The sequence below is a fragment of the Acomys minous genome (assembly GCF_964271855.1).
Source record: "Acomys minous genome assembly, chromosome: 6".
Lineage (NCBI taxonomy): Eukaryota > Metazoa > Chordata > Mammalia > Rodentia > Muridae > Acomys > Acomys minous.
Window position 1 is genome coordinate 80031624 of NC_140487.1, and position 22663 is coordinate 80054286.

Consider the following 22663-nt stretch of genomic DNA (forward strand, 5'->3'; position numbering starts at 1 on the left):
GTTGCATAATAAAACCACACAGCCTAGAACTGGACGCAGAGTAGGCGCTCAACAAGTGTTTTCCTTCTCTTTGACAATAGACCCGGTCCCCAGGCGGTTCCTTTCTCTTAGGGCGTCTCCATCTCCGTTCGCCCCCGCAGCCTAAGCCTGGCCCCGGACATACGGGGAGGGGAGAGGAGGGGGCGCCGCGGCGGTAGCGTGGAGCCGGCTCCCGGCTTACGTAAGAAGCGAGTCCCGCGCGGCCAGCCGGGCGGAGGCGGCGCCGCCCAGCGGGATCTCGGCTAAGTCTAGCCGCGCTCCTTTCCGCCGAGGTGAGTGTTTTTCTGGCTGCTCTGGGAGGAGGTGGGCCCCTCCAGTTGCGGGCAGCCACTCTGGGGATGCGACAGTTACCGAGAAGCGGCCCGCGAGCGCCTCCCGCTCTGCCCACGTGCGATGACCCGCAAAGGGCTCCCTGGGATCGCGCGCCTGGACGAGGCTGCAGGGAGGGACCTGGGTCGGTCTGACTGACTTCTGACCCCAAAGGGCCAAGCTCTCAGGGCGGGGACCACCCCCTTCTCGCACCGCAGCGCTTCACCAGCGCGGCCTAGGGGCGAGGAGGTGGTGGAGGGCGGGGCCGAGGGGCGGGGCAGTCTTAAAAACCTCTCCTTCCCCCTGTAGGGGTGGCAGGCGAGTCCCTGCTTGCGGAGGGTGCCGAGGCAGGGGCTGCTGGGCAAAGTGCGCGGGCTGCCGTCCGGGCCACCCACCCTCCCTGCCAAAGCCATGGCTTCCAAACTCCTGCGCGCGGTCATCCTCGGGCCGCCTGGCTCTGGCAAGGGCACCGTGTGCCAGAGGATCGCCGAGAACTTTGGCCTCCAGCATCTTTCCAGCGGTCACTTCTTGCGGGAGAACCTCAACGCCAGCACCGGTGAGGGGCCGGGGCGGGGAAGTGAGGGTGGATGGAGACGAGCTCGGCGGGATGGCCCGGCTGGGAGCAGGGCGGTCGCGGGCTCAGGTCCCCTTGGCGCCGGCGCCCTGCCCCCGCCCGCGTGTGCCCGTGCGGGCTCCTACGTGCCGCGGCGCATGCAGCCTGCAGCCCGCCCGCCCGCGCGGCTTAACCGCGCCGGGAGGAGGCCGAGGCTGCCGGGCAGCGCCCCGACTGCACCCCGACTGCACTGCTCGCGCGTTGGGAGGACCCTGCACACCAGGCCGAAGGAAAGGCGAGCCGCTCAGCGGGAACCCTAACTGGCCTCTCACACTGGCTCCGCGACGCAGAGCCCCTGGGTCCCCTGCCGCGGACCGCGAAGAAGCTGGGCACAGCGCGCCGCCCACCTGTGGGAGTCGCGGCGGCTGGCACGCTGGGACTCTGCGGCGCGCTCCCCCACGGCCCCTCGCGCGCGCTCCAGCTTGAGCTAAGTGCTGCGTGGCGGTGAAAGGCCTGTGGTCGCTGCAGGCGGCCGCGGCATACTCTCCCCGCCAACTCCCCTCCTCCTCAAGACCATCTTGACCGCCCGAGACCGGGAGACCTGTTCCGAAAAATTGCATTTTGAGTACAGCTTTATTGCAAATGGCCTTTTGAAACTGTCCGGCGAGGGTGCGGTGAAGTTAGGGGTCTAGATTGCCCCATCTCCTAGTCTTGGCAAGTTCCTCCCTCCTCCCCTCTTCCTTGGCTCCCAGTTCCAAAGGAATAGGCATGAGAAGGCGCAGCAGCTCCGAGGTACTGCGGGACACATACCCTTCCGCGATGCAGATAAGCTTAATTAGCAACTCCCGAATGGAGCGTGTTGCCCATGAGGCCCTTCCCTATTTCTGTTCACATCTGTGTAGTTATGGCTCATTATGGACTAATTGTTCCTCAATCTGCAGTTCAGAAGCACCTAGGCGTTGTGAACAGGTGGGTGGAGACAGTGTTGGAAAGCGGATTGAAATCCACCACTTTAAGGATCAGAACTGCTGCTTAGTTTCTTCTGAAGCAGGTTGTAAAAGCCAGCCTTTATTTGGATTCTTAGGGGGGCACTTTCCCTCATACCTGTGTCTGAGATTACGTTTATAGGCACCGAATTGTATTTTGTTAACTCAGCTGCCTTGCGCCCCACCACTGGGGTTCGAACCTAGGTCTTCGAATTGGCTAGGCAGGAACAGCACCGCTAAGCGACACCCCAAACCTGTTTTAAATTCAAATTTAAGATCTTATGTATTTATATGTGAGTGCATGTGGTGCTCAGGTCCTCAGGCTTGGTGTCAAGTGCCTTTCGGCTTTGAGCCATCTCACCAGCCCTCAGATTGGAGATAGGGCCTTAAGTCAGTAGGCATTCCATCTTAGTAGTTGAGTATCTACTACCCAGTTAGCTCATTTTTCTCTGCCGAGAATCAGACTCCATGCCCATGTGAATGCTAGGCAAGCGCTATACTTCTGAGCTACGTGAAGTGTACTCTTGCAGTATTTGCAATGTAGTTTGGGAGGCGGCAGTACTAGTTGAGAGGTTGTGTGTAGCCATGGGCTTCTCCCAGGTCAAGCTATGAAGAAAGCTCGCTGAGTCAAAGTAGCTTAACACCCAGTCCATTTCATAACATCCTCTGCACTTACCTTCTGCAATGAGGAGTTTTACCCTGAACCTCTGTGGCTGGACTAGTGGCCTTTTTCTTTTTCTTTTTTTAAAAAATGGGGAGTAGAGGGGGCTTTCGGCTGGCTGGCTTCACTCAAAGGCCCATGTGCTGGATTTGGGTGTCTGCAGTTGGCCTTTGTGCGGAGGTGATTGGGGAAGTCTGGCGGCTTGATAGTCAGGTCAGCCTCCATGATGCTTCTCTCGTTCGAGAAGGAAGGCAGGCTCCTGGTACTCAGTCTCCCAGGCTCTCCTGTCCTTGCTCTTGCCAGTGGGGGCAAAGACGTCTGATTGCCTGTAGACTGTATTATCATTGTTCAAGTGGAGCCCTGAATGTTGGAACTAGCTATGTAGGTCAGGCTGACCTCAAACTCAGATCCCTCTGCCTCTGCCTCCTGAGTGCTGAGTTTAAAGGCCTGCGCCGCTCTCCACACCTGCCTCTTTCCACTTTTAAAAAGCATTAAGATAGGAGATAGCTTTTTACTTGGCTGTCTTTTGTTCTTCTTTTATTTTTATTTTTTAAAAGATTTATTTATTTATACAGTGTTCTGCATTCATGTGAGCTTGCACTCCAGAAGAAGGCACCAGATCTCAGTATAGGTAGGTGGTTGTGAGCCACCATGTGGTTGCTGGGAACTGAACTCAGGACCTTTGGAAGAGCAGACAGAGCTCTTAACCACTGAGCCATCTCTCCAGCCCCTTGTTCTTCTTTTTAAAAAAAGATTAAGTTACACCAGGACCTGGTAGTGCACGCCTTTAATCCCAGCACTCTGGAGACAGAGGCTGGTGGATCTGAGTTCAGGACAGTCTGGTCTACAAGAGTACCAGGACAGCCAACGCTAAACAGATTAAGTTATTTACATCTATGGATATTACATCTATAAGTGAACCATGTTGATGCCTGGTACCCACAGTTGTCAAAAGCAGCCATCAGATCCCCTGAAATTGGAGCTGCAGATGGTTGAGGCATCATGGGTATTGGAAACTGGATCCAGGTTCTTTTGAGCACCCAGTGCTCTTAACCCTGAGCCATCTCTCTAGCTCCTGTCATTATTTTATTTTAATTTTCTTTCTTGCTTTCTTTTTTTCCTCTTTCTTTGAGATAAGGTTTCTCCGTATAGCCCTGGTTGTCTTGAAACTCACCTTGTAGACCAGGCTGGCCTCAAACTCAGAGATCCACCTGCCTCTGCCTCCCAAGTGCTGGGACTAGAGGTGTGCGCTACCATGCCCAGCATGTTTCTATTCTTTTTCTTTCTTTCTTTCTTTCTTTCTTTCTTTCTTTCTTTCTTTCTTTTCTTTCTTTCTTTCTTTCTTTTTTTTCCAGACAGGGTTTGTATGTGTAACTTTGGCTGGCCTGACTAACTTTGTAGATGAGGCTGGCCTCGAACTCACAGCTATCTGCCTGCCTCTGCCTCCTTAGTGCTGGGATCAAAGGTGGGCACCACCACACCTAGCATGTTTCTATTCTTTTAAATGCCTTCATTCCAACCACCCTTTTCTAGCAAAAGTGACATTTTAAATGTTTTTGGGAATTACCTTCCCCCACCCCCATTGGATTAATTAAAAACTTGACCAGGAAAAGAGAAACAAAAGACTGCAATTGCTTTTGCAAGTGGCTTGTTTCTAGTGGACTTGGTGTGTGTGGTGTCACTATCTCTCTCTAGTGGTCTTAGTGAGAGTCTTAGGGACACTGTAGGTAAGAACATATTCTCCAGTATTTATTTTCCTGCCACTCGCTGATGCTGTTAACCTTCTAGCAAAGCCAAGAACCCTTTTGAATATACAGATTATGGTTGAAGTTTGAAGGTGTTGATGAAACAGCAAGACCCAGGAAGGCAAATCTCAGTAGCAATTTAAATTGGAAAGCAGCTCAGGCCATCTGCTGCAGCTGGGATTTGGGCAGGCCCTTGAGTGCAGGGCTTACCTCCTGTGGCCACAGTCTGGCGAAAAGCTGCCCTGCAGGGAAGGGCCTGTCTGACCTCACTGCTATGGAGAAGGAAGCCTCTCACCACCCTGCCACTCTGCAGAGTCCATCTCCTCCTTCCTCCTGCACTTAGCTGCTTTTTTGTTTTTGTTTCTCGAGACAGGGTCTCTCTGTGTAGCCTTGGCTGTACTGGACTCGTTTTGTAGACCAGGCTGGCCTCGAACTCACAATGATCAGCCTGCCTCTTCCTTCCCTAAGTGCTGTGATTACAGGTTTAGGCTACTGCACCTGCCCAGCTAAACTTGAATTCTTCCAGCTTCTACCCTCCTACCAGGTGCTAAGATTCCAGGCACGTGCAGGTAGAAGCAGCTTAATGAATGCTGAGCCTCTTACTGTACCTTCTCCTTGTAGCATTTATTTTACCCCTGAAATTGGGAGCTGGCAAACTGTAATGCACCAAAAACGGGTTTGTGTTGTCTGCGTTAAAGGTACGAGTCCAGTTGTAAGTTGTGTGTGTTGTTGCCTCAGAAGTAGTTCCATAGCCTGCTTCAGTTTGATTATAGAGCTTACAAAGGGCTTGAGCTTAGCTCCCTGATAGCTACTCTTCCCTTGGCCTTTCTTAGGCTACCTGGAGCTATGCAGGCTGAGGCTTATCAAATACCTTATTTGAGGACCCGCCCCCGGGTCTTTAGCTTGTATTTTCTTAGCACACACTATGAAGAAACAGAAAGGCTGGCCTTAAATTGCAAGGGGCTGAGAGCCCTGCATTCTCTCACAGGGAATGTTAGGCTCCCACGCCCCATAACTCCCCCACATAGTTTGTGAATGTGTGCATGCCCCCCTCCCCCTCCCTCCTCTCTTTCTCTCGTGTGTGTGTGTGTGTGTGTGTGTGTGTGTGTGTGTGTGTGTTTAAGGAAATGCTTATGTATACGAACACACACAAAGCTGTATCCCATCAAAAGTTCTCAATGAGGTGGGAATGTAACTCTGTTGGTAGAGTGCTTGGTTGGCCAGGACTGATAAAGTACTGGTGGGTTTGGAGACCTAGCACTGTGGGTACTTGGGCACCTGCTGGCACACACCTGTAGTGTTAGGTACATGGGAGGGGGAAGCAGATAGGCCAAGATGAGCGCGGGCTGGAGTTACTTAGGGAAAATGTGTCCAGAAGGCACCCTCCCCCCCAAGAGCTCTGCTATTTTGTGATAGCTTTCCTTTTTTTTTTTTTAATTTTTATTTATTTATTTACTTATTTATTTTTTGTGATAGCTTTCTTTGCTAGGTTTTGGCTGAAGCATATAAAGACCCCCTGTTGTAAGGGTCTGGTGGGTAGTGGTATTAGAAACACAGGCACTTCTTAATATTGGAGTCTAATATCTCAAGGGCAGGAGAATTGGAGAAGCTCCATTTGGAAGCATCTTGGACTCGACTAAAGAGACGTTCAAGAAGGAACCTGTTTCTGCTCTTAATTAATATTAACTGCAGCTCTTGCCAGGGTGCTGCAGATGGACTGGCATTTCAAACGAGGCTATGAGCTGATCCTCTCTGAAAAGATGACCTCGTTCAAAGGGCTCAGGCTTTTGGGTACTCATTAAGTATAAATGCAACTTATGTAACAGTGAGTTTTTCTGAGAATCGAGGGTCGAGGGGTTTGGAGACCTGAGTCCGAGTTCAGTATTGCATCTAAACCAACTTGAAATGGTTAACCTTCCCTGGCTTACCCAGGGTCTTGGCTCATCCCAAGATTTCTAGGGTATGCCAATTCCAGTTTCCCCTTGTTTTGTGAGACTCAGGATGAAGCCCAAGTCGGTGAAGGGCCGCCTTTAAGAGTCTTCTGGGCTATGGAACTAGTTCAGTTGGTAGCCTGCCTAGCATGCAGGAAGCCCTTGGCTTGTTCCCTGGCTCTGTAAACAGGAGATTCAGACATTTGGGTCTAGCTTGGGTTGGGGAAATCTGAACTCAAGGCCTTTGTACTTTCGTATATCAGAGACTTGACCCCCTGAGCCATCTCTCAACCCCCCACCTCCACCCCCCCACCCCGCCCCATTGATCTTAAACTTCTGATCTTGTTGCAGTGCCCTACACCATGCCCTTTTATATGTTGCTTGGGATGGAAGCCAGAGCTCTGCGTGCTAGGCAAGCTGTGGACCAGCTGAGGTATATAGTTTAAATTGTTTCCATAGGTTATTTTCATAAGCAGACAACTCAGTAAAATTAACATTGACAGTGTCATCACCTATTTGCAGACATTCTCTGAATATTATTGGCTTGTCCACCAATGTATTTTCTGTTCTAAGATCCAGTTTAATAGTGCACATTTCATTGAGTCATTAAGTCTTCTTTGTCAACTCTAATCTCAAGAGTTTAACAACCACCCCCTGCCCCGCACATTTTCCTTTGAGCTTCTTACTTTTCTTAAACAGGCTCTTTTTATCGCCCATTCTGGCCTTGAACTGTGGATTATTCTGCCTCAGCCCCTTGGATGCTGGGATTATAGGGGCGTACCGTCCTGCTTGGCTTCCAGACCAGCTCCAGTCTCTAATGTCTGGCTTTGTAGAAGAACACAAGATTGGCTTTGGCTCTTTCAGTTTGTCACAGCATTTGAAGGAGGACCTCATAGACTCTGAAGCTATCTGGATGGATGGTCAGATATACTCAGACTGCACTGTGAGACCCATGGGTACAACTAGTCTTTTGTTACCGGGAATTGGGGTTATTTAGAATCTTCTGGTAGACAAGCAGGCAACACTGAATGGTGTCTTGGAGTGAATGTTACACATCTGGGCAGTGTGGCTCCTGAGGTACAAAGTAGGGAAATGAAGTGTGTTCTATGAAAGGGCTGCTCAGCTTCAGGAGAATCAGGCAAGCAAGTGAAGGGTTACAGAAGTGCATGCCTGGCTCAGGCCACAGGGAAGAAAAGGTGGCTTTCGTAGAGTTTAAGAGGAAGAGGGATTGGGGAACACTGATTAACAGGGTCTTGGTCTGTAGCCCAGGCTAGCCTATAGCGGCTCATGATGTAGTCTAGGATGGCCTCAGACTCTCTAGTCTTGGTGTACCAGTCTTGTGAGTATTGATTGGGATCCCTTGTCTAGCCAGGGAACATTTAAACAAGTACTTATTATTGAGTGTGTGCAGGTCAGGACTACTATCAAGGGTTGATTTTTTTCTTCTTCCAATTTTATGTGGGTTCTGGGGATCAATTAAAAGTGTCAGTTTACCCACTGAGCCATCTTGCTAGCCCTTGTTGGGGAGTACTTTGAGAAAGTGTGTCCTTGTCAGGGATACTATTGCTGTGATGAGACACCTGTGACCAAAAGCATCTGGGGAGGAAAGGGTTTATTTGCCTAACACTTCCCATCACTCTTCACCATCGAAGGAAGTCAGGACAGGAGCTCAAACAGGGCTGGAACCTGGAGGCAGGAGCTGAAGATGCCGAGGAGTGCTGTTTATGTGGTGGAAGAGTGCTGCTTACTGGTTTGCTTCCCATAGCTTGCTCAGCCTGCTTTATTTATTTATTTATTTATTTATTTATTTATTTATTTATTTATTTTTTATTTTATAGAAACCAGAACCAGCATCATCCCAAGGGCATCTCCACCCACCCACGATGGTCTGGGCCCTTCCTGGTCCATCACTAATTCAGAAAATGCCCTACTGAAGTTTTTTTTCTCCACTGAGGGCTTTCCTCCTCTTCAGTGATTCTACTTGTGTCCAGTTGACATAGAACTAGCCAGCACAGCTGTTTGTTTCTTCTCTTCCTCCTCTTCCTCCTCCTCACCTTCCTCTTCCTCCTCCTCTTCCTTCTTTCTTTCTTTCTTTCTTTCTTTCTTTTTTTTTTTTTGAGACCATGTCTCTCTGTGTAGCCTTGGCTGTCTTAGAGTCACTTTGTAGACCAGGCTGGCCTCGATCTCACAGCAATCCACTTGCCTCCGCCTCCCAAGTGTCAAGGTGTTTCTTGAACTTGACAAATGACACCAGGAGATGGGCTTAACTCTCAACAGACTCTCTCTAGGTGTCCACTAGAATCCATGGGCACACATGCTTCTGCTTCCAGCTCCTTTTGTGTGTGCTTTAAGGTACACATAGGAATAATGTCCAGGGGGCTGGAAAGGGCTCAGCAGTTAAGAGCACACATTGCTTTTGTAGAGGACCTGAGTTCTGTTCCCTAGCACACATGGCAGTTCATAACTGCCTTTAATTTTAGCTCCAGAAGCTCTGAAACCTGTCTCCTATGGGGTGCACCACACACACACACACACACACACACACACACACACACACACATATACATGCACACAGGGCTAGCTGCCCAGGAACCAGCTCTATAGACCAGACTGGCCTTGAACTCAGATCTGCCTGCCTCTGTCTCCTGAGGGCTGGGATTAAAGGTATGTACCACTACTGCCCAGCAATATAGTATAATTTATTGAACTTTCTAGGGTTCAAGTAATAGCAAATGATCATGTAAATTGGGGTTCAAATTATTAGTTAGAAGTAGACCATTTATGAAGGTCTGTCTGTTGGTTACCTATTCGCCAAAGAAGTTATAAATGGCATTATTCTGCTGTATCAGTTCATGTGCAGTCTGTGGACTTGGAAGTGTTGAACTTTCCCCTGGGTAAGGCACTCAAACATGAGTTTTGTCTTTTTTGTTTTTTAAACATAAGTAGGCTCTAGGCAATTGTTAGGGTTACTCTGTGACAACCCCCCCCCCCCATTTAGTACTGTTTGGCCTTTTAATCACAGTACAAAAGGTCTCGTTTGTACAGCCCCATGAGGTCCATTTTGGATGGTTGATGTTACATTTTAACAGCCTCACCCTCTACGCCTGAGAACTTTTGTACTAGAGAAATGGCCTGGCAGCAAGCATTGGCTTTGCGTGAAAATACTGCAGCGTTAGTCCTGGTCATCAGTTTCTGAAGAACCTAAAAATTAATTATTTTCTAGACTTAGTATTTTAATAGACTTTTTTTTTAAACCACTAATCAGGGGCCCTGCCTGACACTTTGTAATTCTTGGTACTTTGTCCTAAGTTTGCAGTTCATGTACCATTCTGCCAGACCCTGGGCTGGCTCTTTTGTTCCTGTTAGAATCTAAATGCCTATGTGCAAAGTAGTAATTCTTACAATGTAATTTTAACAGAAGTAAACGGCCCCAGGGGTTCAGCCAACTTGCCCTAGGTCAGACAGCTAGATAGAGAAACTCACTCACCCTGGCGCCCTCGGGCTGGAATCACATTCGGGTTACCTTCCTGACCCGGAGGGGTCCAGTAGGATGTGTTTGCTTCAAGTTCTTGCCCGCTCTGCTTTTCCTGACTACTTTTTAAAAAGATGGATGAAGTCTTGCCCACATAGCCTGGGTCACCTGGGAATTGTCTGTAGCCCAGGCTGTGTTGGCACTTAGGTCCTTTTACTACCCACCTGGTTCGAAATGCCATCTTGAGACAATGTATCTTAGTCTGTTTGCCTGCTAAGACAAAATGTTTCACATTGTAGTTTAAAGCAACAGAAATTCACCTTAATGTTTCTTTCTTTTTCTTTTTTCTCCGAGACAGGGTTTCTCCGTGTAGTCTTGGCTATCCTGGACTCGAACTCAGCGATCTGCCTGCCTCTGCCTCCTGAGTGCTGGGATTAAAGGCATGTGCCACTACTGCCCAACTCACCTCAACGTTTCTTGGAGCCAGTAGACAGAGCTAGGGTCTTGCTATGTGTAGACCTGACTGGTCTGGCCTAGGCTGACTATGAACTTGGTCTTCCTGCCCCAGCTCTTAACACACAGGTGTGTGCAGCCTAGCCTAGCCAGCTCACATGTTTCTGAAGGCTGGCAGGTTCCAGGATCCAAGGTATCAACAGGATCTTTGATTCTGGTCCCTGAGCACTGCTTATATGCTAAAGGGATGAAGGGAAAGGGCTAAATACATGCTTAAAGCTTTTTGGCACTGCTGGTTTTGAAAATTTGTTCTGTATATTTATGTGTGGTGGTTGTGCACGCAGGTCAGAGGACAGTTTATAGGAGTCTATTCTCTTCGTGTGTGTGTGTGTGTGTGTGTGTGTGTGTGTGTGTGTGTGTGTGTGTGTTGAGGATGGGGGGCATTCCAGGTATTGAGCACTAGCAGGCCATCAGGCCTGAGGTGTGTGTGTGTGTGTGTGTGTGTGTGTGTGTGTGTGTGTGTGTGTGTGTATGTGGTAGGGGTAGGGGGCATTCCAGGTATTGAGCAGTAGCAGGCCATCAAGCTTGGTGTTAAGTGCCTTTCCCTTCTGAGCTGTCATGCTGAGCACCTCCCCTTTGGCTTTTTGGCACAATGTTTGACCCTGTAGCCCCAGGTGAGCTTTATAATCATTTCACCCCCTGCCTCAGCTTCCCACTAGTGCTGGGATTACAGGCTATGACACCATGCCCAATTTGTAAATGGATTCTTCCACTTCTTTTTCTGCAACTATTGATAAACTATACTATAAAGTATAACTGAGCTATATCTCAACCCTTCTGCCTTTTGAAACAGGCAAGGTAACCCTATTCTCAAGGGAGACCATGAGCTAATAACTTTAAAGCCTCACCTTTCAAAATTATCATTGGCAATTGTCTTAAATCTTTAGGTGCTGGGGACATTTTTGACGGAAGCACAGCAGGTGGCAGAAAATCATAGCAACTTTGCTCTCTACAAGTGTGTTAAGGTGCCAAAGTCAGTTTAAGTTGGGACGGCAGGGTGGCGCATACTCCAAATGCTGAGGCAGGAGGATTGAGAATGCCAGGCCAGTCTGGGCTGTTATCACAGGAAACAAGTTTGGTAGACTGGAGGTTTGTGGGAGTTTCGTTTTGGAAGCTCTGCCCTCAAAACAAAGGTAGCACCATCCCCCATCCCCCAAAAGGACCAAAAAGGTCTAAAATAGAAACCATCTGCAGGGGTAATCTGGTAGAAATGAATCTTCACTGTAATAGTATGAGGTTCGAGGTCTTGCCGGAGCCCAGTGTTCTTTCATTAGGCGTTTAGGCGGCAGTTTCTGTGCCAGCATTAGGCATGGGGAAGCATGCATGCAAAACTTGTTCTCTGACCTTGAGGCAACTTAGTATGGCTTAGGATTCAAGCTGTAGGTGTACCCATGAGGCCTGGTGCTATGTGTGTGTGGGTGGGGTGTTGAAGTCAGCCACCAGGTGGGCTGGGGACATTGCTCAGATGTGAGTTTCCCCTGGAATGCCTTTCATTTTCTGAATCTGTTTTCATCCTTGGCTTTGAAGCTCTTCATACTGTTCCCACCGCAGGTGGCTCTTCTTTTCTTTAGTTCATTCCTCCTCTCCCCTCCCCATCCCCCTCCCCATTTCCCCCTTCCCCTGCCCCTCCCCCATCCCTCCCTCCTCCCCCCCATCCTCCCCTCCCCCCTCCCCAGGTTCTCTTCAGTCATAGTCTCTCACCATTTAAATAGTAAGTTAATGGCAGTTGAGTTCAGAGGTTTCGGACGTAACAGGGTGAAGTGTGTTATTTCTTCTGTTTTATATCCTGTGTTAAATATATCAAAAAGGTAGCAGCATTCCACAGTGATGACTGGTCCCTGGAAGACCAGTTCATCCAAGGTAGGCAAACTCTGTACCACAGAGCTACAGTGAGGTTAGACTCTGAGATGTTTGAGCTAAGCTCCAAGCAGAGGAAGGATCTGGCATTTGAACATTTGCAGGTAGAGTGAACTTAAAGTGGAAAAGGGGGAGGATCCTGGCCCACTTTATTCGCGATACAACAGAGAACAGTAAACTCGGTTTTTTGAGTGGTCAGATTCAGTATAAAAGAAATCCATTTCTGTTGCTGTCATTAATACACAAATTAGCTTTACTGAAATATATAATTTGTACACAGTAAAGCTGTCCCTTTTAATATGATCAAATTTTAAAAAAATAAAGAAAAAAAAAGTTCAAATTAAGTCAGGCATGGTGGCACAGGCCTGTAGCCCCAGCCCTTAGGGAGGCAGAGGCAGGCAGATCTCTGTGAGTTTGAGGCCAGCTTGGTCTACAAAGGGAGTCCAGGACAGCCAAGGCTACACAGAGAAACCGTGTCTCGAAAAACAGAACCAAAACAAACCAAAACAGAAAACACTTGATGACTTGAGTTCAATTCCAGGAACCCAAGTAGGAAGCTGAATGTGGTGGCTGGCCTGCATCTTTAATTCTAGCACTCCTACAGGGAACTTGGAAACTCGCTTGGAAGCCTGTGGGACTGTATATCGCACATTTACAAAAAGCAAGAGAGACTCTGCCTCAACACAAGATGGCAGCAGGGAACGAACTTCCTATTCCAGTGGCCCACCCACCACAAAACCAAAATACTGCACAAATCAAGCTAAGTGTGATGGCATAGGCTACAATCCCAGCTTCAGAGGCCGAGGCAGAAGGGTGTGAGTTCAAGGCCAGCCTGGCTCACAAAGGAAGGTCTTAACTGATGTAATTTAGTAAGACTGCCTCAAAATACATAGCTGGGGGCATAGCATAACTCAGTAGGCTTCTCGAGCATGTATTCCAGGTTGACCCTGTTTGCTCTTCACCAAACAGTCTGCATAAATCAGCCGAGCATCATATCCTACATCTGTACTCGCAGCATCTGGGAGCTAAAGGGAGAGGATTATGAGTTCAAGGCTAACATGACCATATGACACCCCTTCCTGAAACAAATGGCGCCGGGCGTAGTGGCACACGCCTTTAATCCCAGCACTCGGGATGCAGAGGCAGGTGGATCACTGTGAGTTTGAGGCTAGCCTGGTCTACAAAGTGAGTCCAGGACAGCCAAGGCTACACAGAGAGACCCTGGCTCGAAAAACAAAACAAAACAAACAAACAAATAAATAAATAAATAAGAAAGAAAAAGAAAAGAAAAAGAAACAAATGGAAACAACAAAAATCCAAAAGAAAAGTACCCCCAAAGACATGTACACAAACCACATGGTATTCAGTCTGCTTTACAGTGGCAATGCCACTCACATCTCCTAATCATGACATTTTCGGATCTCAGAGAGACCCTGTGAGAGTTGGCAGGTAGCCCTCAGCATCTAGGCTCTGGAAGTCACTGCATATCAGTTTTAGGTTCTGGCCTTAAATCTGCCTCTGCCTCCACGATGCTGGGGCTGCTCCATTTTACATCCTTACCAGCAGTCAGGATCCACCACATGCAAGTTTTTGTCTTGACTTTGATGCATTTTTGCCTCCTAGTGGTGTAAAGTGCCTTTGGTTTGTGTTCCTATGCTTATGACTGTATCGCTTCACTGGAGGACCCATGAGTTTAGATCTTCCTTTCCTGTTAAAATGGGCTCATTTGTCCCTTTTTTCGGCTTTTATTTTGGATTATTTGTCTTCTTAGTAAGGACAGTAGCTATTACTTGGTTAGACTAGCCAGTATAGATTTTCTTTTTCTTTCTCTTTGTTTTTTGCTTTTTTTGCATGACAGGGTTTCCCTGGCTGTCCTGGAACTTGCTCTGTAGACCAGGCTTGCCTCAAACTCACAAAGATCCTCCTCCTCTGCCTCCCGAGTGCTGGGATTAAAGGCGTGCACCACCAGTCTATCCTCAGGATTTTTCTTAAACGGAACCATCTTAGGTAGCCATAGTCATCTTAGGTAACAACATGCTTTATTTTTCCAAAGGAAGGCTGGTGTTTGATTTGCATCAACTCCAGACCTTTAGTTTTAGGAAAATGAAGCCTGCAACTTGGAGGAACCACACAATCTCTTCCACTGAGTTTTGTTTTGTTTTTCCAGAGTCTTTAGGGACTAAACGGTATGCATGACATTGAACCCGACAAGTTTTTGGTTTGGGTTTTTGTTTATTCAAGACAGGATTTCTCTGTGTAGCCTTGGCTGTCCTGGACTCAACTTTGTAGACACAGCTGGCCTCGAACTCACAGAGATCCGCCTGCCTCTGCCTCCTGAGTGCTGGGATTACAGGTGTACACCAGCAGCCCCAGCTGAACCTGGCAAGTTTTAAGTAGTCTCTTTCTTTTTTTCCTTCCTTCCTTTTTTTTTTTTTTTTTTTTTTTTTTGGTTTTGTTTTGTTTGTTTTTTGAGACAGGGTTTCTCTGTAGCTCTGGGTATCCTAGATGCTTTTGTAGACCAGGCTGGCCTCAAACTCACAGAGATCCGCCTGCCTCTGCCTCTGCCTCCTGAGTGCTGGGACTAAAGGCGTGTAGCACTACCATGTCGAGTTCAAGAATTCACTTTCTTAGATGTCTCAGAATTGGAAGGGATTTTGGGCCATTCTGCCCAAGTGGCCATTCTACACTTGCTCCCTGCCGTGCTGGCTGGCAGCACTCCCCTTGGGCATCGAGACTGGGTTCTCCCATCACTGCATACATAGCTCTAATTGTTGGAGATCTTCCCCTCACACAGAGATGAAAGTTGAGTCCTTGAAATGATCACTAGGAAGCTGCCACCCATTTGTCCAGCTCCTCTCTTCAGTGTCACATAAATTGCATCCACTGGCTCTTCAGATAATTGAAAATAGTTCCAAGGTGCCTGTTTGCCAATTTATGTTGTCTCTTTTCCATGAGGAAAAAAAAAATAGCCCTGGTTTTCTGCACTGTTTTATATATTATATATATATATATGTGTGTGTGTGTGTGTGTGTGTGTGTGTGTGTGTGTGTGTGTGTGTGTATACACATGTATGTATGTGGTGCGGGTGTATGTTCTGTACAGTCTGCAGAAAAGCTGTATTTCTGATTTTGGATGAGTCAATTTAGAATGTAACAAGCAAAGGAATAAATAGCAATTAACAGACAAGTAGCAGACAGATAACAACATCAGATCAAGCGCTCAAGCTCAATATCCAGTGAAGACGCCTTGTGTAGCTCGGTTGGGAGCGAACAGCTGATGGCTGGCTGAGGAAGCTGAAGTGCTGGCTTCCCTTTCCCACCGCAGCCGCTCTATCATGGAGTCAACAATAGTAACGTCTGCTGGCAATGGCTCTCCTTCTGGCTTCTTTACTCACAGGCTGTTGTGCTGTTCTTGTTTATCCCCTCCTCCTAGGGGACCAGTCCATCTCCAGAAAAAGAGCCTGGGAGAACACTTTGCAACAAGCATGCTTGAATTTGAAACGGGTAAGGGGTGGGGGCAGCCTCTGCCAGAGCTAGCATCTCTGAGCTTAACTGCATAGGACAGTTTACTAGTACAGTCTTAGTGTGCATGTGTGTGCTTGTGTGTGCATGTGCATTCTATAGGTGCCCAAACTCACCAGAGGTTAACTTTGCGTGTATTGTTCCTCAGGAACCATTCTGCTGGGTTTTATGTTTTCCAAGACAGGGTTTCTCTGTGTAGCCTTTCTATCCTGTATAGCTTTGTCGACCAGGCTGGCCTCAAACTCATAGCAATTCTCTGCCTCTGCCTTCCCAAGTGCTGGGATTAAAGGTGTGCACCACCACACCCAGTGCTTGTTTTCCTTTAGGACACTCTCACTGGGATCTGGGGCTGGCGCTCACTAATTGGCTCAGCTGGCAGGCCAGTGAGCCTCAGGAATCCAGGTGTCTGTCCTCCTAGTGCTACAATTGTATGTGTCACCATGCCAAACTTTCTGTGTGTGTAGTGGAATTGAGTTGAAGTACTCCTGCTTGTGGCAAATACTTACTGAGCTAACTTATCTACCTAGCTTCTAGATCCCTTTTCTTTCTTTTTACTGTTGGTTTTTGTGACAGGGTCTCACTGTATAGACCAGGTAAAGTTGTGCCTTTTTTCCTCCTCTTCCTCCTCCTCTTCTGACAGGGCCTCTCTGTGTAGCCTTGATTATCCTGGACAGGTTTGTAGATCAGGCTGGCCTCAAACTAACAATGATCCGCCTGCCTCTGCCTCTCTGAGTGCTGGGATTATGGGCATGCACCACTGTGCTCAGCTGTGCCTTTTTTTTTTTTTTAAGTCATGGTTTGGCTGTATAGACTGGGGCTTCCTATGTAGCCTAGGGTGGCTGGTGTTGAACCACTGCCACTTTCTGGGATTACAAATGTGAAATATGTGCCCCCCAAAATTCCACTAAATTAAAAAAGAAAGAAAGAAAGAAAGAAAGAAAGAAAGAAAAACCCGTTGACTATGACTCCATTTTGATGGCCAGCACCAATGGCTAAGTGGAGCCACTTTAGCTGGCGAGGGCGTCCTTCATATTCTTTTTTTCTCTCAATTTTCATGTTATTTCAGGCATTGTGAAGACTGTCCTGACCTGCTTAGCTTTATAAAAAAAATACTGCTGCAGTTGTGGTGGCTCACATTGAGTCTTGCATTCAGCAGAGGTATAAGAAAGAATGAGTGCGAGCCACAGGCCTGCTCAGGATGGGTGCTGGCGAGGGCCTGTCTTCCCCTTCTCCCCACTAAAGCCCACAGTATTTGCGTTTGTGTGTGAGGCCATGTGAGACAGCACTACAGCTGCTCCAAGGTACTTACATCACTCTGACTCAGGGCCTGAAGTCCTCCTTGGCCCTTCACCCGCTCAAGACTTAGGATGATTATGTGGGACCGATGGCAAGAACTGCGGGGCGCTGGGTATCTCCCCATCACCCAGCGTCAATATTGCTGGGCATTGATCAGCTGAACAAACAACTGAAGATGACGGTTTGCCAAAAATTATCTGTAATAGTTAGTTTATTTGAATTCTGTCCCTTGTATTATTACTTTTTGGGGGGGGGCATGTGTATATATGTGCTTGTATATTTGAACCAATGTATGTGTCTGGGGGCCAAAGTCAGCCTTAGGTGTCATTAACCACTTCAGGCTTCATCCATTTTTTTTCCATTATCATTGGTTAAATATTTTTTTGAAAGACTTAAATTTTGTGTTATGAATATAGATGAACACCTGCATATAGAAATGAGCACCACATGTGTACCTGGGGCCTTTAGAGGTCAGAAGAGGAAGCTGGATCTTCTGGAATTAATGATTGGCAGTGACGCATCATGTGGGTGGGTCCTTGGAGCTCCAGTTAAGAGACAGTTGTGATCTGCCTGACCAGAGAGCTGGGAACTGAACTTAGGTCCTCTTTCAGAGCAGTATTTGTGGGCTGGAGAGATGGCTCAGAGGTTAAGAGCACTGACTGATCTTCCAAAGGTCCTGAGTTCAATTCCCAGCAACCACATGGTGTCTTACAGCCATCTACGATAAGATCTGATGCCCTCTTCTGGAGTGCAGTTGTATATACAGGCAAAACACTGTATATATAATAAATTAAGAAAAAAAAAAAAAAGAGCAGTACTTGTTCTTAACTGCCAAGAGTGCCAGTGTGGTGGCTCATGCCTATAATCCTAGCACTTGGGAAGCTGAAGCAGGAGGATTACTGTGAGCTAGAGTCCAACTTAGCCTATATAATAACAAATCCCATCTTAACAGAACAACATAGCTCCAGCGACATAAGTAGTTTTAATATAACAACAGCATGCCATCCAGTGTGGGGCACGTGGAAGGAGGAAACTGTTCCCAGTTACACTCTTGGTACCCAGCATGAGCACAGGGCAGGGTTCAAGAAAGTCCCCACGTGAGCCCACAGGCCAGGAAGCTGGTTCTGTAGGGTGCAGCTCAAAGTGCCAGTTTGAGGTCAGAAGTCCCAGTGCTTGAGAGGCTGAGTCAAGAGGGGGAATGGGAAGGGAATGGGAAGTTTTGGGGCGGCCTCAGCTATGGAGTTGTGCATGAGCCCTGGCTCCTCCTGTGTGGAGTCCAGAGAACAACTTTTACAAGTTCTTTCCTTCCACCATATAGGACCTGGGAACAAGGACCTTTGCTCACCGAACCATCTCAAAGGCTCCAGAAGTTAACATTTTAAGTAACGACCAGACCCAACGACCAGACTTGAGTCCTGTTTTGAGTTAGAATTTTTTGTAGTTTTTTTTTTTTTTTAATTTTAGCTTTTGGGATTGGTTTTAGCATAGAAACATTTCATTAAATGGATGGGCCCGCTGAGTGTGTCTGGCATCTGTAGCGGGCCCAGTTCTTAACCGAGTCTTTGGATAGCTTGGAGATTTAGGAAGGCAAGGTCTGCCTGGGCTGTGGCGTGAGCTCGACACACACGGAGTTAATGTCCCCCACCACTGCCATCGCTGCCATCCGGCTGGCTAGTTGGGCTCAGGCAGAAGTGTGAGACTCCTGGAGGTTCTCTGAATGTCACATTGCAACACTGACGCTGTGCAGAGGAGCTAGCCAAGCCCAGCCTGCTGCCTGAGACCGCACTCTCCTCTGTGCTGTGACTGTGAAAGGCAGTCGCAGATGGTGGCCCAGCTCTGGCTGGAACTGCTGTTGGCAGCAGGATGTTCTAGGGACAGAAGCCAGAAACTCACTGGAGCTGGCAAGCTGCGTTTCTGGACCTTAAGAGAATATTTTTTGTCATTCTGGTCCTGTTGCTGTTTTCTTTTTATTGTTTTGGAAATAGCCGCCCTCTGTAGCTTAGTTTGGCCTGGAACTAACTCATGTGTGCAGCCTAGGCTAGCTTTGCACTCCCGCTTCAGCCACTATGGCTGGCACTTCTACTTACCTCTTAAATCTGTTTAGTGATAAGTGGCCTCTGAAAGGACACAAGGAGGTATAGAGTCCGCTCCTTTGCACTTTGCTGTGTTGTCCAAGTGTCAGGCGATACAGACCAGGAGTCTGCTCAAGTTTCTTCATGGTTGCTCCCTCTGAGGACCGGGTCCTCACTATAGTGGTCTATTGTAACAGTGTCTCCTTCTCTCTGAGACAAATTCTTGCTGAACAGACCAGGCTGCCCTGGAACTCATTCTTCTGCGTCAGCCTCCCAGTTGCTAAGTTGTAGGTGTGCACTACTATGTCCAATCTTGCAATTTTCTTTTTTTTAAGTTTTCTTTCTTTTTTCTTCATATACATTTATATTATTCCACATATATATAATATATAATACATATATATTATATATATAATAAACTACCTATAGCAAAAATAACCATGACACAATCAGGAATTATATAAATGTTACATTCTTAGTGTTTTGGCTATTTGTATTTGACAGCCTTGAAGAAAACATCTTTCCTATCTTGGTGCATCTAAAATTCTGAATGTAAATCAATCTCCATCACATCTTGTCATCATCAACTTAAAACATCTATCTAGACCCAAAAACATCTTAACCCCTAAACAACTAAGCTTCATTGTAAAACTAAGCTACATGGTCTTCAACTCCATCAGAGACTTGAGAAGGAATACATTTGGTTACCTGAGTTTGCCGGGAGTGCAGGTTTGTAGCTTTCCAAATGAAAAGATGACAGAGATAGTTTTCTACCTGAATAGTCACCCAAAAACTCTCTATAATGTTGGAGCATCTTCTTCAGCCTTCTGACCCAATATATCTGACAAACATATTTGTGAGGGAGGAAAAAAATACAGATTTATTTCACTGATTGCTACCAAGAATCATATAGTTGTAATTGCTCTTAGAAGGTCGTACAAAAGACAAAGCAAAATAGACTAAACATCACCAAAGTGAGCATAAAAGATACTATCATCATTTGTCTTATGTGTATGGCATTTTCCCCTGCATGTATGTATGCACCATGTGTGTGCCATGGTACCCTAGGAGGCAAGAAGAAGGCATTGGAAGCCTCTGGAACTGGAGTTACGGAAGCTCGTTAGCTTCCAACTGGGTGCTGGGAATTGAACCTGAAGTCTCTGGAAAGGCAGTGCTCGTAACCACTGAGCCTCTTAAAATGAAAAAAAAAAAAAATTAAACTTGATGCACATTTGCACATGTATGTGCACACCACAGCACATGTGGGGGTCAGGGGCCAGCTTTGTAAGATTTGTTTGACATTTTAAGCAAAGCAGTGGAAATCTATTTATACCCTTGAAGTGGACTGGCTTAAAAACCACTTAATTTTATTGGCTGCTTTCTTCAGTTGCTGCCTTGGCTGGTGAGGGGTGTACACTGCCTGGGTTTTAGTCATCTCTAGAGGTGCTTAGGTGTCCTGGTTTATAATGGAGAGGGGAGGGAAGTCACTGTTGAATATGTCACTGTCTTCATGCACCCTTTGGGGAGCAGCCAGGGCATTTCTGAACTGTGTGCCTGCGTTGTTTTTCTCCTTTCTCTGGCAGCAGAGTAAGTGCGAATATTTTGAAGTGCCTCTAAAATTAGTCTCCCTGGTACAGCATTCAACTTTCAGGTATGTGCTATTTGGAATAGCGATGTGGATTTGAAGACCAGAGACCACAGTAAGCTTATGGGTTGAAATCAAGGGGCTGGTACCCTACAGGCCATTTGGCTAATGAGGGAAGCACCTTGGAATGTCTGCTAGGAGCCTGTAGGAATATAAATAACCGGGAATGGATTGTCCCACTGGAAGCAGACTGGCAGTTAACTGTTTCTTTTTAGAGCTCACTTTATTTCATGCATATGGGTGTTTTGCTTTTTTTTTTTTTCTGCCTGTATGTATGTCTGTGTACCACTTGCACGCCTGGTGCCTGAGGAAGCCAGGAGAGGGCCTTGTGTCCCGTGGACCTGGAGTTGAGATGTTTGTGAGCCATCATGTGGGTGCTGGGATCCGCTGTGTCCTCTCCAAGAGCACATACACAGTGCTTTTAATCGCTGAGCCATCTCCAGCACCTTGTTAACTGGGCCTTAAATCCATTGGCTCCTCCCCGTTACCCCATCTTTGGATTCTAGACCAGCTTGGTCTGATATTTCAAGAGGTTATTAAATCAGCACAAATCCTGGTCACAATGTTGAGCCTTTCTGGTGAGGTATTATAGGATGTGTTAGGTCCTAACAGAGCATTGACTTTTCTCAAGCCCTCCGGCATTGTCTGTTATGTTGAAACGATGCAAGGCAGGCTGCTGGCTCATTGGTTAAGAGCACAGCCTTTTCCACAGGACTCGAGTTCAATTCCCCGTAACAACATTGAGTGGATCACAATTGCCTTATATCCTGTGTTCAGCTTTACGAGAGTTTAACACCTGGTTTCTATGGGCACCTGACCCCCACCACTTACATAATTGAAAAATATTTTAAAATCCTAAGAAGATGTGGTTTTATATATTATAATATCAGCAGTTTGGGTGGCTAAGGCAGAGGATGATGACAAGCCTGCCATGGCTACTGAGCTAGTTCAAGGATGGGCTGTGCTAGTCAACTTAGCGAAGGGTTGGGGACTTAATAACTCCCCATCCCCTATGAGGTAACTTCAGTACCCATTTCAGATCTCCTGCTTGCCTGATATTCATTTCCGCTTTTTATTCTTTCCTGCATGGCTTCGTGCTGCGTTGGACATTGTTCTTGTAACTTCCGTCCCTCAGAGTGCCTTGATAACGAAGGGCTTGTATTGAAGGTTTAAGACAAGCAGCGTTTTGGCCTGGCATATTAGACACCACTGTCGCTCATTACTAACACACCCACTAGCCATTGCCCACCCTGCTAGAGGTCAGCATGTGGCTGTCCTGGTTTGTCACAGCTCTGCTTTCTCTGCAGCCCACTTGCAGGCATCCAGTGCTTGCTGGTTTCTCATTACAGGTACCACCTCCCAACTCCCTGGCTCTAGAGAGGTCTCCTGGTTCAAAGACCCGTCTGCCAGACTAGAGCGAGCAGTAGTAGAATCCTGGACTCTTGGCTCTTTTAAACGTTTGATTGAAATTTTAGATAAGGCTATCTTCCCCTTGAGAGTCTCTAAGAAAGGGGGGAACAGTATTGAGGTTTGAGGTTCTTTTTTGGTGTGTGTGTGTGTGTGTGTGTGTGTGTGTGTGTGTGTGTGTGTGTGTATACACTTGTGGGACCCAGTTTTCTACTTGTATTCTATAGTTTCCAGTGATCACACTAAGGTTGTCAAGCTTTGGTGGTAAGCGCCTTTACCTCTGGATACACTTGTTAGCTAGCTATAAGATTTTACCTTTCTCTTGCCTAGGGTAGACCTTGGATTGTTCATTTATCACCACCATCATCATGATTATCACTCATTCTTTCTTTCTTTCTTTTTTTCTTTTTTTCTTTTTTTTTTTTTGCTCTTTATTTACACAATTGAAAAATACTGATGGGCCAAGCATGGTAGTATATGCCCAACATTTGGGAGGCTGAGGCAGGAGGATCACTAACTCGTTTCATTCAGGCCAGCCTAGGGTACATAGAAGATCTTGGGTCTTTTTTGTTTTGTTTTGTTTTTGCTTTTTTAAAGATGACCCTGGGATCCAATTATGTGAAGTCCAAGTGCTGACTGCATGTTAGAAACAGTAG

The 22663-nt window shown here is 47.0% G+C and overlaps 1 protein-coding gene across 2 annotated transcripts in view; it reads left to right on the forward strand.

The window, feature by feature from the left end:
- Positions 1-295: 295 nt before the first annotated feature.
- The window catches only part of AK4 (adenylate kinase 4), a gene marked incomplete at its 3' end in the record, with an annotated part of 53282 nt that continues 30914 nt past the window's right edge, over positions 296-22663 (forward strand). The window contains exons 1-2 of one of the 2 annotated variants that reach the window (XM_084784436.1): positions 296-311; positions 658-904. In XM_084784436.1, coding sequence (XP_084640562.1) covers positions 760-904 — 145 coding nt within the window. In that variant the 5' untranslated portion in view covers positions 296-311; positions 658-759. Of the gene's footprint in view, positions 312-657; positions 905-22663 lie in introns of those variants that run through there. The other variant, XM_084784435.1, reaches the window with a different exon arrangement.